At 37.8% G+C, this 17,415-nt stretch overlaps 1 protein-coding gene across 1 annotated transcript in view; it reads left to right on the top strand.

Annotated features, from left to right (window-relative positions):
* The first annotated feature begins 1,919 nt into the window (after positions 1-1,919).
* The window catches only part of LOC127431110 (CCR4-NOT transcription complex subunit 6), a 32,843-nt gene continuing 17,347 nt past the window's right edge, over positions 1,920-17,415 (top strand). Inside the window, exons 1-7 of the mRNA XM_051681373.1 lie at positions 1,920-2,022; positions 3,552-3,673; positions 4,903-5,089; positions 6,763-6,848; positions 9,715-9,816; positions 10,033-10,101; positions 10,764-10,921. Coding sequence (XP_051537333.1) covers positions 3,562-3,673; positions 4,903-5,089; positions 6,763-6,848; positions 9,715-9,816; positions 10,033-10,101; positions 10,764-10,921 — 714 coding nt within the window. The 5' untranslated portion in view covers positions 1,920-2,022; positions 3,552-3,561. The remainder of the gene's footprint in view (positions 2,023-3,551; positions 3,674-4,902; positions 5,090-6,762; positions 6,849-9,714; positions 9,817-10,032; positions 10,102-10,763; positions 10,922-17,415) is intronic.

Here is a 17,415-nt window from a genome sequence, read left to right as displayed (position 1 = left end):
AGCAAGCTTAGTAGTACTCTTAAGATAGTGCATACGCACATTTACAGATTTTGCTGTTTCCGAAGGAAATTGGTACTTTAATTCACCAAAGTGGCATTCAGCTGATCACAAAGTATAGTCAGGACATTGCTGATGTAAAAAAAAAAACAGCACCATCACTATTTGAAAAAAGTCATTTTTGATCAAATCTAGCCTGGCCCCATTTCCAGCAGCCATCACTCCAACACCTTATCCTTGAGTAATCATGCTAAATTGCTAATTTGGAACTAGAAAATCACTTGCCATTATATCAAACACAGCTGAAAGCTATTTGGTTTGTTAAATGAAGCTTAACATTGTCTGTGTTTGTTTTTGTGTTGCCACAGTATGCAATAGACTGGCATGTCTTAAGGTCAATATTAGGTCAAAAATGGCAAAAAAGAAACAGTTTTCTCTAGAAACTCATCAGTCAATCATTGTTTTGAGGAATGAAGGCTATACAATGCTTGAAATTGCCAAAAAACTGAAGATTTCATACAAAGGTGTGCACCACAGTCTTCAAAGACAAAGGACAATTGGCTCTAACAAGGACAGAAAGAGATGTGGAAGGCCAGTTGTACAACTAAACAAGAAGATAAGTACATCAGACTCTAGTTTGAGATATAGACCCCTCACATGTCCTCAGCTGACAGCTTCATTGAATTCTACCCGCTCAACACCAGTTTCATGTACAACAGTAAAGAGAAGACTCGGGGGTGCAGGCCTTATGGGAAGATTTGCAAAGAAAAAGCCACTTTTGAAACAGAAAAAGAAAAGGTTAGAGTGGGCAAAGTAACACAGACATTGGACAACAGATAACTGGAAAAGAGTGTTATGGATCTTAACCCCATTGAGCTTTTGTGGGATCAGCTAGACTGTAAGGTGCGTGAGAAGTGCCCGACAAGACAGCCACATCTGTGGCAAGTGCTACAGGAACCATGGGGTGAAATGTCACCAGAGTATCTGGACAAACTGACAGCTAGAATGCCAAGGATCTGCAAAGCTGTCATTGCTGCATGAGGATTTTTTGATGAGAACTCTCTGAAGTAGTTTAAGAAGTTCTGAGCATTTTTTTCAAATTGTAATAGTAATTTTTCACATTATTAATGTCCTGACTATACATTGTGATCAGTTGAATGCCACTTTGGTGAATAAAAGTACCAATTTCTTTCCACAAGAGCAAAATCTGTACATTATTCCAAACTTTTGGTCGCCAGTGTATGTATAAATATTTGGATGAATATCTTCTCTCCATGCTCTCTACACTGACAGCATCTCTCTGAGGCCTCATCTTATCTAGACTTAATCCTTTCATTTGCTTACTTGGTTTACGGATTATTAAGACCTATTTACACAATATATACATATATTCAACATTTATTTTAATTGCATATATTCAGTGTACATTTTATTTTATTTCATTGATTTATCTGGTTGACTGGAATTATTTTCATCTGCTGGATCAAATTGCACCAATATTTATTGAAGAGAACGAGCGTTCTGAAATTCATAGGAATACCCAGTTTTGCATGGGTGGTCTGATTGTCAAGTTTAAACGCCAATGCAATAAAATACGAGGACGATCTCTTCAATATTATAGAATAATTATGACACGTGTTTATATAACAAACACAAGCCCCATTTCCTTAATGCGCTCCCTAAATCTCGTTTCAAGATCCATCTTTACCACCGTCACTGGGTGAGATTAATAGCGTGTTTATAACTAATGGCATATTTGTTGTACTTAACTCGTAAAACATCGCAAAATTTACATTTTTATGACTCCCGTTTTCGGCCTGCCTCGCTGGCGTAAACAGTGTGGAGGCGTCGAGCTGACCAATCAGAGGGCTCGTTTCAGGAGCAACCAATGAAGAGCGCGCTTCTTTTCGTGCCCTGCAACTCTCACGGCCGCCATGATGCTTGTTTGCCTTCAGTGAGAAAGAGCAGCGGATCAGAAACAAAGGAAACGCGCACTCGCCTTTGTGGACTGGTATGAGCTTACAGGTAAAACGAAAACGTGTTCGGAACATTTCACACTCTGTTTAAATGTATATAAACGAGTTAATTAATTTTCCTTATGAAAGCTTTGCGTCGCCGTTGGTGTTAGTTTAGTACATGCATAATCGCGTGTTAGCTAGTTAGCTTATGAGCTAATTTGGTCAAAGATCGATTTATAGTTAAGATAGACAATATTAAATGTTATTATCTCTAGTTTTGCGTGCGCTGAAAACTGCTACATTATGGAAAGCATCAATCAAGCACTCTTGAATGTTGAGGTCTATGTGTTTTGTTATTATGTAAGTAGCAGCCTGCTGTGCCTGGGGAAGCTAATTAAGCTAATAATAAAAGTCTCCGGTTTATTTATTATCACCATTAACACTCACGTACCTTGCTTTTTGGGGGTTCCCGGCGATTAGTGTCACTTGAATGAAACTGCAAAGTGAAAAATTGTACATTTATAGCGATTTTCTCATGTAAACAGAACTCACTTTGTAGGGGGTCTAATCAAATTAATTCACCCGAGTAGTTAGACAGCAGATCTGTGGCAAACGCATTACGAACTAAAGCTAATTCATTTCCTAATTGCTTGCGCGTAGTTTGCTCCTTAAGGCGTCTAACAGTCCACGCGCTGTAACGTGGCTCTGGGAAATAAACACGAGGTGGTTGTTTTGTTTAGCTTGCATTGCGATGATGAAAGAGCAACAATTACCCGCGTTTGGCCTGTTGGTCTTAGTTTGCGATTAACGGTGCGGTTATGTAATGGAAACACTGTGGCACGGTGTTAAGTTTTAGCTGATGGCTGCAAGGATTTCAGCTGCACCTCTTGTTTCTTGGAATTGTAATACGAGTATCATGCGAATTGGCTAGCGCTTCAACCCATACCAGTTTTAACGAGCTGACTTTTCTTATTTGGCATGGCTGGCTAAATTGTAGTCTTCAAAGAACTGGAATTAAACGTAATCAAGTTTGGCTCAGTAGAGTCGTGCGTTGTCTAAACGTTTGTCAGAAGCACGCAAAAAGAAATGCACGCATAGTGCCAAATCACAGTGAAATATTAGCACTAGTCCATTTCTTATAAAACTTCGCTCAAAGTTGTCATCTTATGCCGTACACTGTTATCGAGTGGTAACTTGTTTCATCGACATTTTCAAAATCTTACTCAGTTCGTTTAAGTTACCGCCTTTTGTGCGCGGACTGTTTTAAATGTAAATCTGGGAATCGTGGTGGTGTTGAGCAGCCATTTGTCATAGGCGTAATGGAAATATCCCCTCAGCTATTGATCGTGGAACTGCTTTTGTGTTCTCGCTCACTCTGCGCTGATCTCCATTCCTGCTCCCATGCGCATGTGCGTGCTTCCGTTGTCTTGTTATTAGGCCTCATCGTTTTCCACACAATTCCACTCATTCAGTACTTTTACTTCACTCATAACTTTAAAGACAATAAGCAGCTTTATAGAAATTGCATATATATAATATGGTATTCATTTTTAATAATTGTGCATAGTAGTGAAAGTGATCATTTATGAATTTCAGTATTACAGGGATGCCCAAGGAAAAATATGATCCGCCTGATCCAAGGCGGATGTACACAATAATGTCCAGTGAGGAGGCGGCCAATGGGAAGAAGTCGTATTGGGCAGAGCTGGAGATTGTTGGTAATGTTGGGGTCCTCAAAGAACATTTCTTTGAATTCAAAGTTGACCCTATTTATTTTTTAGACACTCCTGGTCTAATTGTGAAGTCATTTTATTCCACAATTAATCTGTGCATGTTATTCCAAAAGAAAATGGTTGTCCTCAGTCAACTTGCTTCACCTTTGAAACGACAGAGCCTTTTCAGCTGCTGCTGGAAATTAATAGTAACCAATAGCAAATGTCTGGTTAGGGATTGTTTTAGGTTACTGTTGTTGGTAATGCAGCAAATCTTGCCAGTGTTTAGCACTGTAGTTTAATGCCTGTTAATGTAACAAGCAAAAACATGTTATGGCTATAATGGCAATTTATAAAAATGTCATATGTCAAGATGCTCCTGGGGTGAACTTGCCTTAAAGGGAGAGTTCACCCAAAAATTAAAATTCTCATTTACTCACCCTTATGTCATCCCAGATGTGTCTGTTTCTTTCTTCTGCTTAACACTCATTACGATTTTTAGAATAATTTTTCAGCTCTGTAGGTCCATATAATTCAAGTGAATGGTGACCAAAACTTTGATGCTCCAGAAAGCACATAAAGGCAGCATAAAAGTAATCCATTTGACTCCAGTGGTTTAATCCGTGTCTTCTGAAGCGATCCAATCGACTTTTGTGAGAACAGACCAAAAGATAACTCCGTTTTCACTGTACATCTTGCCATTGCAGTCTCTAGGCACAATTATTATTAAGCTCAATTACACTTCCTAGTCCTAGCGCTTGCGGAGAGCTCTAGATTGTGCTAGGAAGTGTAATTGTGCTTGAAATTATAATCACCAAGGAGACTGCTGATATCAAGACTTTCATTGTGATGACCTATAGAGCTGGGAATGTTCCAGGGGTTTTTGGGATGGCATGAGGGTCAGTATTTGAGAATTTAAATTTTTTGGTGTCTCCATTGTCCCAGTCAAAAATCCCACTAAAAAGTGGATGTGGTGGTGTTTCAGGAGGCTACTAGTCCTCCGCAGTTTACAATGTATATTTCATGAACATGAATATAAAAAGATGACGTATTTCAAATTTTTGAAGTAAAATGGGTTGTGAATGGCATTTTATGTTTAAGTTAATAAAGACCTAAACTAGAAGCCTTAGATATATAAATTTGATCAATATAAACTAAAGTAGATCTATAAATGATCTATATTCTAAAATATATAATACATACTCCATTAATGTAATTTTTTTCTGTTTTTACAGGTAAAGTCCGGAGTTTGAGTTCAGCATTATGGTCCCTCACCCACCTCACTGCTCTTCATATCAGTGATAACTCTCTCTCGCGTATCCCGCCCGACATTGCCAAACTACACAACTTGGTGTACCTGGACCTCTCGTCCAATAAGATCAGGAGCCTGCCTGCCGAACTAGGCAACATGTTATCTCTCAGGTGAGCAGTTAATGCTCTCTTCAGACAATGAAACTGCGGTGATGATTGTGGTTCGGTAGATGGGTAAGGCTGTTGTGGTAGCTTGCAGGGACTTTTAACCCATCTGAGCATTGCTAATTGTTGTTAGTTTGCCTTCAGGGGCCAGCCTCATATTTAGGTGACACAAAGACCTTTTCCACCGACATGGTTCGGGAACGGGTTCCTGGGCCGGTGCAAATTCTCGAAGTGTTCTGCACGTTTCCACTACAGAAAAGGCCGTTCGGGGGCCGAAAACCTGGTTCAACACTGCCCCAAAAGCTTGCTGGTCTTCATGCAGGAACCGATTATGTTAGGGGGCGTAGGGCAGTACAACAGTAGCTACCGTCTGCAGCAAAGAGTACTTCTGCATTTAAAAAAAACCCCTAAATTATCAGACATCAAAAGCGTTCAGGTAATGTGGATGAAATCAGCATTCTACTTGCGATGTGGTCTTTACAGAGATCCGAGATGAACAAGAGAGATCACGGGGGGGGGGGTAGGCTACGAGAATATACAGCACGAAACAATGCACGTCGGCTTTAATCGGTCAATTGACCAAATCGAAAAACACTTAAAGGAGTGTAGGGATTGTAAGAAGGTCCTAAACAAAAGTGGCAGTCGATGGAGCAGCAATGGATTGTTGGACTCGGACATCGGCCAGCCTGCTATCCAACGATAGCAGTCATGCACAAGATAAACAAATCGCTGGTGTCCACTGCAGCTGATCTCAGTAAGTTATTATATTTTCCAATTTTGTTAGCTTTTCTTACACTGTCTTTTTGTTTTGTTCTGTAAAAGGGATTTTTGACCAGCTACTCACTAAGTTCGGAAGCTATCTGTTAAGTAAACCGGTGGGATTCTCAATTAAGACGTAAACACAATATTATATGCTATGGCAAAAATCCAAATATAACCATCTGCTACACCAATGTTTATAACAATTCCACTGTTACAGTTTACAGAACTTGGCAATATAAGCCATAGTTCATACAAAATAATGTAATTACATTTACTGTCGTCTTTAGCATAAACGTCGTCTCTGACAATCTTGTTGAGCAATGTAATAACGTTGGTTTGCATTACTTCGTATGTCTAAATGTGTCCTCAAAAACAAGAGTAAAAGCTGTACACAAACACTGTTGTGACATGCCATGTTTGTGGGCAGGTGAGGTAGCCACATGAAACTATCACGTAGCCTGTTACGTCATGTTCGGTTCATTCATGTTCAGCGGAGCACAGGCTCAGCACGAGAGCCATTGCCGTTTTGGTGGAAAAGGGCTAATAGTGGTTTGCTCTGAATCAGTTTCATCTGTCACGGATTGAAATATGTTACCACTTCTACTAGTGTGATTGCTGCTCTGGATGGTTATAAAACATGTTCTGAGAGGAGATGAAATGCTATTGTAGGTAGCTATGAAAGTGATCGGGATTTCATCCAACACTCGAAATGCACCAGGCTGCATATTATGTGTTGTGTAGTATGAAGGTTTAACCAAATGAGCTTGTTTACATTGGCTTTTTTGCCCCATTTTGCTCTTCCTGTAATGCTTGGTCAATTTAGAAAACACCCTTTTTGCTCACACCGTTTGTGCATGTCGATGAATGATCCTCTCTCTCTTTTTATGGCATGCAATTTTTGTCTCTTTGTTTTACAGGGAACTGCTTTTAAATAACAACCAGTTACGAGTTCTGCCTTTTGAGCTTGGAAAACTCTTTCAGTTACAAACATTGGGTTTGAAAGGTACAGCTTCCTTTTTGTTACCTATAAAACTTCATCTTAAATGAATATTCTGGGTTCAATACAAATTAAGCTCAATCGACAGCATTGGTGGCATAATGTTGATTACCACAAAAAATAATTTCAACTCACCCCACCTTTTCTTTAAAAAAGCAGAAATCGAGGTTACAGTGACCATGGTTACATGCACTTAAGAAAACAGTTTATTCCAGGGTTTTAGCAGAAAGTGGCATTCTGAAAAGTCCTGTAAACAAGAACGCTGATTTCCTTACACCATAAAGGGATTAAGAGAGAGCTGTTTAACACCTAGGTTTCTCGGAGAATGCGGCTTAATGTGCTCATGTAAACACAAGCGCCGTTCTGATGGGTGTTTGAAGAGTGCGTGGAACTGACCGGGATAACATGTTATGGGATGGAGCCTAACAACATGACAGCACATCAGAAAAAATGCAACATTTCTGGGAGTACATTTGGAAAATTACATACACTTTAAAATATCGACTGTCCCTAACGTCCGTATATATGCGCTCGTACATTGGGGGAATCCCGGAGTTTTATTTAAGAGGGAAACCCGACTACTGCGTTGCGATAGTAAGTTAAGGAAACAAACACAGCAACAACTCTAGAACAGGGCTCCACACTAAAAAAAAAATTACTTTGTAGCCATTGGCTACTAAATATTAAGGAGTCAAATGGCTGTTTTTAGTAGCCAAATCACTGATTTACTCAATTTAGATTGCTGTTCAGAAACTAGAGAGAAAGCCAAAGAAAATTAAGTCAGCTGATTACCCATTCATCGAAAGTTTATTAAACAGTATATATAGTTGAGAAGATAAGTTTGCATTCCCTTTTGTCTCAGATGTTCACACCCTTTCATAATTTATACAAATATAAGAGATAAAAGATTTTTATTTTTAGTACTACTCTTCAGAATCTACATTACAGATATTTACATAAAGGATAGTATGCATATAGTGTGTTGTCTTGAGCATCAATGAATGTTTGCACCTTGTGTAATAGTTGTGTACAAGTCCCTCAATTGTCCTAAGTGTGAAAAGCTTGATATATTTTTTTATATATATATATATATATATATATATATATATATATATTTTGCCTTAGTCTTTTTTTTTTTTTTTTTGCTGTTGCCGGATGGCCCTGGACACAGAGACTACAAGAGTGCAAATTGAATGAAATCCAAGATGCAGTTTATTGTGCTACTACAATCCCAATCAATTACCACATGGGAAAAAAAAGTGGTACACAATACGTGACTTAATTATGAAGAAGCCCGAATTTCTTTGCAGAAAAGGACTTAAATATTGATCTGTTTCTCACCCATTTCTATCATATCACTTCTGAAAATATGTATTTAAACACTGGAGTTGTATGGATTACTTTTATGCTGCCTTTTATTTTAAGGGGTTCAAAGTTTTGGTCCCCATTTACTTGCATTGTATGGACCTACATAGATGAAATGTTCTTCTAAAAAAATCTTAATTTGTGTTCTGCAGGACAAAAAGAAAGATGTAATCATCTGGGATGGCATGAGGGAGAGTAAATGATGAGAGAATTTTCATTTTTGGATGAACTATCCCTTTAAAAAAGGAAAAAAGTGATTTGGAAAATAGTGTGGACATTACATATCAGTTACATTTATTTGTACAGTGCTTTTCATTGAACATTGTTTTATAGTTGCTTTACAGAGAACATTAAATTTTAGTATGTAATGTATTTCCAAATAAATGTTTTTGTATTGCATGTGGATCTTTTTGTACGATACAGTTTATTGTGTGGCCGCTAATGCAGCCCGATTTTCTACACAAGAACAAATTCAACAGGATCAGTCATTCTGTCAACACCAAAACATTTAATGTAGGTCTAGGCTTGCATTAAAATACAGAGTTTAAGTAATATAACAGTTATGAAGCTAGATTGTCATCTCCCGCAAAATAATTATATTTTATATGAACAATAATAGCAGCATGACCGCATCATCTCTGAGCCCTGTAATACATGAGCATCCTTCTCTCTGGACCTCCCCTGTCTCTTCAGTAAGTACACAAGCTCGGTACAACAGACTCTTCAGTTTCATGACTAGGCTCAATATCTGCTTTCAACTAAACAATTATCTACAGTTCTCAAAACATGTCAGACTTTACAGTTATGAAGGTGCTAATTGGCTACAGAGTTTTTTTTAGGTTAGTCTGCTCAGCTTCATAGATGGATCAAGACTCAACTAAGTAGCTAAAATGCTTCTATTTGCGATATGGCCATCATCCTCCCACCCATTATCAATAACAGATAGGTGGGGAAGAATAACATCTCACTGTAATTGTCATTTGTTCTCAAGTTAATGTAATTTTTAATGCTGCGGTAGTACATAACATAACGATTGTTTACGCTTAACCAGAAGTTCCGCCCACATTGCCCTCAAAGCGTCATGGGACTTGGGGTATCGTGGATAACTTTACACACAAAAGGTTAGAAAGTGATTTTATCACTTTAAAATCATGTTTTCATGCATATTGTTTGTCTTGTGGCTAAACTTAAAAAAAAAAAATAAAAAAACGTATTTTAACATTAAAAAATTGGCCCCCCTTCCATTTTAAGTGTCTCATTTTTTTTTAGAAAATGAGGGGCAAGTCAAAATTAACATTATGCCTCATGCTGTCAACTGAGCTTAACTTTTATTGAACCCAGAATATTCCTTTATGGCTAAAATTGAGTACTTCCCAGAGCGTTCTGCTTGGATGAATGGTCTAATTCACAAAAGAGTGATTGTGTCATCCCCTACGATATGACACTATGTTCTGATGATGCATGTTTCTGTGACATTTCAGTCCTTATGTTTGGCTGTGTTCTATAGGAAACCCTCTTGCACAAGAAATCTTGAACCTCTACCAAGAGCCTGATGGGACACGTCGGCTACTCAACTACCTGCTGGACAATCTTGCAGGCACCAAACGTGGTGAGTCGAGCCTCGATTAGCTGCCCTGAATGGCTTCTGTTCTCATGCATGCTCTTTAGAACCGATTCATTTTATGCAATCAGATGAGTCATGGTATTGTGTCTGAACAATTTTTTTTTTTTTTTTTTTTTTTTTGCTCTGAATTTCTGTGGAGATACTATGTGCTTGCTTGGCAATGCAGCAGTCTTTTGAGTCATTGCTTGCCTGTCTCCATAGTATCTGTAGAACAGCCACCACCTCGCTCATGGATACCACTGCAGGAGCCAGACAGGACACGGTCAGCAGGTGAGACATTCAGATTGTTACACAAACAATACACCAGTCACTCTTTCACTTTTCTTTTCCACTGCATTTGTGAGGCATTTTACAGGGCTCATCAGTAAGGATTCTGTGGTAGCCCCACCACAAAAATGTTTATATAATTCATTAAATGTTTTTTATTAATAAAGCTACAATTTACAATACTTTTATTAGGTAGTAATGGCTGGCAGTTATATAGCTATAAATACGTAAACAGATGTTTGTTGGAAAATGATAGCAAATGGCAATTTATTTATAATTCAAATTATTTTTCCAACACTATCTCAAATCATTTTTGCGTTTTGAAAAAAACTCTTCTGCATTAGTCAGTAAAAGTAATTCACATTGGTGACATTAAAATCAACAGAATTCTAGCAATACAGCAATGTGCAAAACAGAAAACCAAATGTTTACATTGAGCCATAACGATACATGTACTGTTCATGATTAATGAACTTTATCATGACAACGCAGCACTGGGCCATCCTTTATTGTTGAGCCTTGCTGTAGAATTTTTTTTTCTTAATATCCTCAAATCACAGCCTTTAGACAAATATTGAGATCATCTTTGATATACCATTTAGGTGACATGTTGTATGATATTTTTAAGAGAGAGCCTTACTGATACGTCTCCCTTTGCCCCTTAGCACTGTTCTCTGTAATGTGCTACAACGTGCTATGTGACAAGTATGCCACACGTCAGCTCTATGGCTACTGTCCCTCTTGGGCCCTCAACTGGGAATACAGGAAGAAATCCATCATGCTGGAGATCCTCAACTGCAGCGCAGACATCATCAGCTTACAGGTCTGTCAGCCGCTCTTGCAGAAAGCTGGGTGCGTTGTTGCCTTCTAAAACAGATTTTGGTCATCATTAAATTTGTCCTCGTCAGGAAAATCCTCAGTTTTGGGATCGTCTGGGTTGGCATGCTCACAAACAGCCAATTAAATCTTTTTCGAATTTTGGGTCACAGTGTCCACTTCAATAATGCCTGCCTAATGAAGAGACGATAGGTGCGCAGTAATTGACATGTATGTGACAAAGGGAAAGACGTCCAGTTAAAATGTTGGTACTAACCAACGGGCAGTCTATCATTTTAACGAGCCACAACTCAATCCAGGCACTTTGACTTTCTTTTCTTTTCAATGCAAAGCATTAGCGCTTAACCAGTATGTGCCTCATGCCAGTGTACACGGTCTCTGAAGCATATTTTATTGAATTGTGCTTTTTATTTCATTTTGGAAATGTTTTAGTTAGCTGACACTGTTCACCAAATTTTTTTTTTATTCTTTCTTTTTTTATTATTTTATTTTTTTTAAAAGGCCTGAATCAGTTTTAGATTTGTTTTTCACAACAATAAAAAAAAACAAACACGGACTTAACCTTATTTTTTTCCATCACTATACCTTGGTTTTTATGAAAATTATCGTGGAAGCTGGCATGGAGTTAAATCACAAACAAACAAAATATTAGTGCAAAGGTTTGCTTGGTTTTTTGCATTACCATTTTAATTTTATGCTAGGTTGTCTGAACAGACACAGCCTGTTGGTTTAAAATGCTCGGTGTACACTCAATTGTGGCCAGCTAAGATGTGTCTCAAGGCCCCAGCACACTCATGAAGTGCTTCTTCGCTCGGAGCCAAATATACGTTTGAAACCGCTGAGCAACTGCATACTGTTTGCATACATTCAGACACCGGCCACACCGCTGGGGGAGGCGTTTAGAGGTACAATAATAAAATATAGCTGCAAGCACTGATGACTGGGCCCAAGCACCATGGGTTAATTTCCACACAGTGGCTTTTGGAAAACAATACAAGGTGGACACATGCATTTGACATTATTCAAAACCATTTTGAAGCAGTTTGGGTAAATATAAGAGGACTATTTAAAGTCTGTAAGAGCCACACTTCCTGCTGCAAGGTGGTGCACAAATTTGGTGCCAGTCACATGAATCCCCTAGGAGGAGTATTTAAAAGTTCAGAACCTGCGATTTTCAGAAAATCCAAAATATCTGACCTCCTGTTGGGTGAGCTAATGACTAAGTATGAAAGTTGTTCGGCTTGATGAGAGCAATATATATACCAATTTTGGTGATTGTAGGTGAAAATGGGGGTGCTACAGAGGCCGTCTTACACGCCCATTTTAAACTTGTTAACTGTCACTGGCCAATAGGTGGGCCATTTGAGTGTGGCTAAAAACAAATGCTTTATATAAAAAATTATCAATGTACACATACTTGGTATCAAATTAAATTTAAAAACTCAACTTTCATCTTCTGCAGTCTATTTTGCAATTAGAACATTAGTGAAAGCATATTTTAAATTAAAGAGTGCATTTTTAAAACATGCAACATGTGAGCGACAGTAGGCTACTTAGGTTTCACATTCTCTGCTTATGAATCCAATGATTGAAGAAGAAACAGCATGCATTTCATTATGCTTGTTTGAGATGGGCAAGTTTTGTGCAGAACCAATCACCGACAGGTGCATGCCGGCTAGAAATTGTCCGACTTGCTGTGATATCATGACCACTTATGTCAAATACTCCCGCGAGGCAGTTGTAGCAGGCAGGCGGCACAGAAATATGATACCTTTTACATATCCCATACAGAGATTGCACTGTCATAGTGTTGGGGATATTCACATAATTTATACACACAAAAACATGATATTATAGATAAAAAATTTAACATTTTAGAAGATAATGAAACAACACGGTTGTTTAAGCCAATGAGCATTAAGCTGTGTCATCAGCCAGTCATTTCCCATTGTGCTTGCAGTTCACGCAACTCGAGGAAAAAGTAACTGCACTGCCTTCCTGCTACAACTGCGGCCACCTCGCTCTCGCGGGACATTTTTGGACATGCGTGGTCATGTTATCACAGCAAGTCAGACAGATTTCTAACCGGCATGCATCTGCCGGTGATCGGTTCTGCGCAGAACTTGCTCATCTCAGACGAGCCTATTGGGTCTGTCCTCGCTGCAGCCTGTTGCACGATGACATACTGGATTAAATCCACAATGTACTGGATGTTTGTAACCTCCGTGAAGTTGTCACCCCATATAATAAAATCATTACCAAATTTACACCATGTGTTGTGCCGCAAAAATTAACTTTTGTGCTGGTTCGGTGTTTGGCTGTGAAAAAAATATTTTTTTTTGGCTGTGACGTCACTTTCCACCCCATGTGGTCCAAATCGCTCCAAACTGGTGTCGTTTGTTTGTGCTCGATTTGTGATGATTTGTGCCATTAAAAGAAACAATATAACAATATATACAATACAAATCAAATAAAAAATAGTAAAAGATAGTAAATAAAATGAATATCAAGAAGTTATAAATATAGCCTACACAACCAGTCCAAATTTGTTTCTCATAATCTTAAAACCTTTTGATCTAAAGGTTTATGGTCAAACTCTTGGGATAATTTCTGTAATAAATTGTCTAATTACAGATGTCTGTACAAACCTTTTAATTATTTATTTTATTTAAAGTAGCCAAGTGTCCAGCATATGAAATCATTCAATACTGTTTAAAAGCATCCCAGGATGCACCTGAAGTTGAGAGAATTAACTGTGTGCAGAGCTGGAATAGACAAAAGGGTACCCTGAAGAAGTACAAATAGATGTTTCTGATTTAATTTATTTTGATCACTGCATAATTTCCATACTTTTGTGTTACTACTTAATTTTGATGATGTTATACTCTTAAAATCTAAAATGTGCAGTAAAAATAAAGAGTTTTCTAAAGAGTTCTAGTCTTACACTGATGGGCCGTTCACACTGACCGCATTGTGTCTGTCCATGCTGTTTTATAATTTATTTAAATGTAAATGTGCACTAGACATCTTTGATGGCTTGTTCATGTTTTTAGATGCCATGTCAAGTTAAAAAGAACCTAAATTGTTAAACGTCTCGAGTCGATACACACGTTTTGCTTTTGTGGCGCTGTGTGTAATTTTAGTGCAACAACGCATTCCAGCATGTGAAGGGCACCTAACATGTTTTCAAACATTTGCGCTGAAATTTCAAAAATATTTTGAATATTAGCTAACATATAGGACATTGCAAATACACAAACACAAGTCGCGCCAGCTTCTAGCAGAATTAAAACTGATTTTTTTATAATAGTTTAATAATTTCATGTTATTTCTGAGGAAGATAAATAGTTTGTTTCTTTTAACAACACCGGTCCGGAGCGATTTAGACTACATGGGGTGGAGAGTGACGTCACTGCTCCCAAATACAAGCTGTTATTTCTAATGAAGGGAAATGGATACAAGATTCATTTTAATGGCACAAACAAACAACACCGGTTTGGTGCGATTTGGATGACATGGGGTGGAGAGTGACGTCATTGCAACTGCGTTCAAATTCTTATTTCTAAGGAATTCAGGGAAATAGATACAGTGTTTCTATTAATGGTACAAATCGAGCACAAACGAACGGCACTGGTTTGGAGCTATTTGGACCACATGGGGTGGAAAGTGACGTCACACAGCCAAAAAAAAAATTGTCTAATATCTCAAACACCGAACCAGCACAAATGTTAATTTCTGCGCACAAATCAGCACAACGAAAATTTTACCAAAGGCAACATGAGTGTTAAAAACACATACAAAAACAGTTAATTGGTGCCGTTGAGTAAGTGCATGCGTCTTCAAACAATCAAGACGTCACCAAAATCCACTCCGGCGCATGCGTGTTGCAACATCCAGTACATATTGGATCTAATCCAGTATGTCAATGCGCTACAGGCTACAGTGTGGACATCTTGGAACTTGGCTGTCCTCTATTGGACATTTCTAGTACTGCACCTGAGCACTTTGCCACTCCATCTAAAATTTGTAACAGAACTTTGATTTTTCTAGTATTTTTACATTTCAGTTGATATTTATATAAAAACGTTTATGCAGTACATTTTCATTACATTAAACTTGGACTTCTGTAGCTTTTATTTCACTTTAAAAACTGCTATCACTTGCAATGGCAACAGTATTTAAGATATCAAATATCCCTTTACAATTTTACATCAGCAGTGTCTTGACATCATTCTAAAGAATGTCTTGGCATAATAGTGCCTAAGCATTAATGCATTGCCAGGGCAACAGTATGTAAGATATCAAGAATCCCGTCTTGACATTATTCTAAAAAATGTTGAAGCAATTCAGGTAAACATAAGAGGGATATTTCAAAGTCTGTTAAAAGTGCCACACTTTCTTCTGCCAGTTGGTGGTGCTACGACCAATGTGATCAGCCCGCAATGACAAACATTTGGCTCAATTTTGATGTAAATCACACCATGCACGCAGAAGATTTGAGACTTCCTGTTTCCCTTTTTTTTTTTTTTTTTACGTTACTTTATCACATTGCTATGGCAACATCGTTTGATATCAAATCCGTTCGCAATTTAGCATCATCAGTGTCTTGGCATTATGTCGCCCACATTTGGTACCTGTAACATGAAATCCCTAGGAGTATTTTGAATTCCAGAGCATGCATTTTTCAGACAATCCAAAATAGCCAACTTCCTGTTGGGCAGAGCTTATGACTGTCGGCACAAAATTTGTCCGGCTTGATGAGAATTGTGTGTACAAAATTTGGTATATTGGTATAATAATCCTTAGAAGAACAATAGGGTCTCCACTTTCAGTGCTTGTGCCCTAATAAAACTTAAATAAGGATGCTCAATACTACTAGTAAAACATCAACTGATGTGACATTAAATGTGTTATCAATGACTTCATGCCTCATTCTATGAGTAGAATTTACACGAGATCAGTTAAAGCAGTTTTAACTATGATTTAAAGTAATATATATGCAGTAGATAATGTGTGATTTGTAATGTTTACCTTGTGCATTCATGGCACACGTTATACGTGGCCATATGTACTCTTGTAATTTGAAACTGATGCTACTGCAAAGATGGGTGTATAAAAGAGTGTTTATGGGTGGAATACAGACAAAAGAATAAGAGAGGCAACGCTTTGAACAGATGTGTGAATTGCTTTCGGCTGCAGATTTCACATGAGTAAATGAGCATTTAAAGGGATAGTTCACCCAAAAATGAAAATTCTCATTTACTCACCCTCATGATATCCCAGGTGTATGACTTTCTTCAGCAGAACACATGTGAAGAAAAATAGAAAAAGATCTCAGCAGGGCTCCAGACTGCGACTAAAATGGTTGCAAATGTGACCAAAAATAAATGATTGCAACAATAATTTGAAATTTAGTCACCATTGGCAACCGTCAGAATGTGTGCTTTTCATATGCGGTTTCGTCAGATATCATCGGAGTTATAGAATACATCTTTAGAGCACCAGTGTGTCTCGTTCCGCTTTTCACCCTTTCTGTTGATGATATGAGCTTGCTGGCTGCATGCAACAAACACCGCGAGCCATGATGTCCAATTCGTGAACAAATGACTTTCTTGAACTGGGTCTTTATAATGAATCACCTGACAAAGAGCTCATTTGAACTCAGGAGCTCAGGTTAGCAGTTTGAATTCAAGTCACTTTCTCAGCGAATCAGCCATCAGTGAGTTCACAACTGGGAGCGCAGACATTTTAAAATAGTACTCCCATGTGTATTTTGGGCTTGTTTATAATTAAAAGTCCCACGTTATGTACCAAATCTTTTTTTTCCCCTGGTTATTATTGATTGGGATTAGAGTGGCACAAACTTCATCTGGGATTTCATTCGATTTGTAGTCTTTGTGTCTGGGTCATGCTAACATACATTTTTATATATATATATATATATATATATATATATGTTGATTCTGAAGGGCAGTACTAAATAACAAAAAATTATATTTTGTCTTATATTTGTATAAATGTATGCACTCAACAGTATATTAAACACCTGCTTAATGAGCTACCAGATGTCTTTTCTTTTGCTTTCTATCTTGTTTTTGAACAACAATATAAATCAAGCAATTCTGTGATTTGGCAACTAAAACAGCCATTTGGCTCCTAAATGTTTCAGTTTAGGAGCCAATGGCTCCTTAGTCATTTTTTATTTATTTATTTTTTTTAATTTTTTTTAATTTTTTTTATTTTTTTTTTATTTTTTTTTTAGTCTGGATCCCTGCTCAGCTCAGTTGGTCCTTAAAATGCAAGTGGATGGTGATCAGACCTTTTGAAGCTCCAAGAATCACAAAGTCTGCTTAAATGTCATCCATATGTCTCCAGCGGTTAAATTAATGTCTTCTAAATCGATATGATCACTTTTGGTGCCAAAACAAATCGATATTTAAGTACTTTTTAACTCACTCATCGCTTCCGGTAAGCTTCACA

Source organism: Myxocyprinus asiaticus, chromosome 40 (assembly GCF_019703515.2).
Source record: "Myxocyprinus asiaticus isolate MX2 ecotype Aquarium Trade chromosome 40, UBuf_Myxa_2, whole genome shotgun sequence".
NCBI lineage: Eukaryota > Metazoa > Chordata > Actinopteri > Cypriniformes > Catostomidae > Myxocyprinus > Myxocyprinus asiaticus.
The sequence above is the reverse complement of the archived record's forward strand: the minus strand, read 5'-3'. Positions and strand labels throughout refer to the sequence as shown.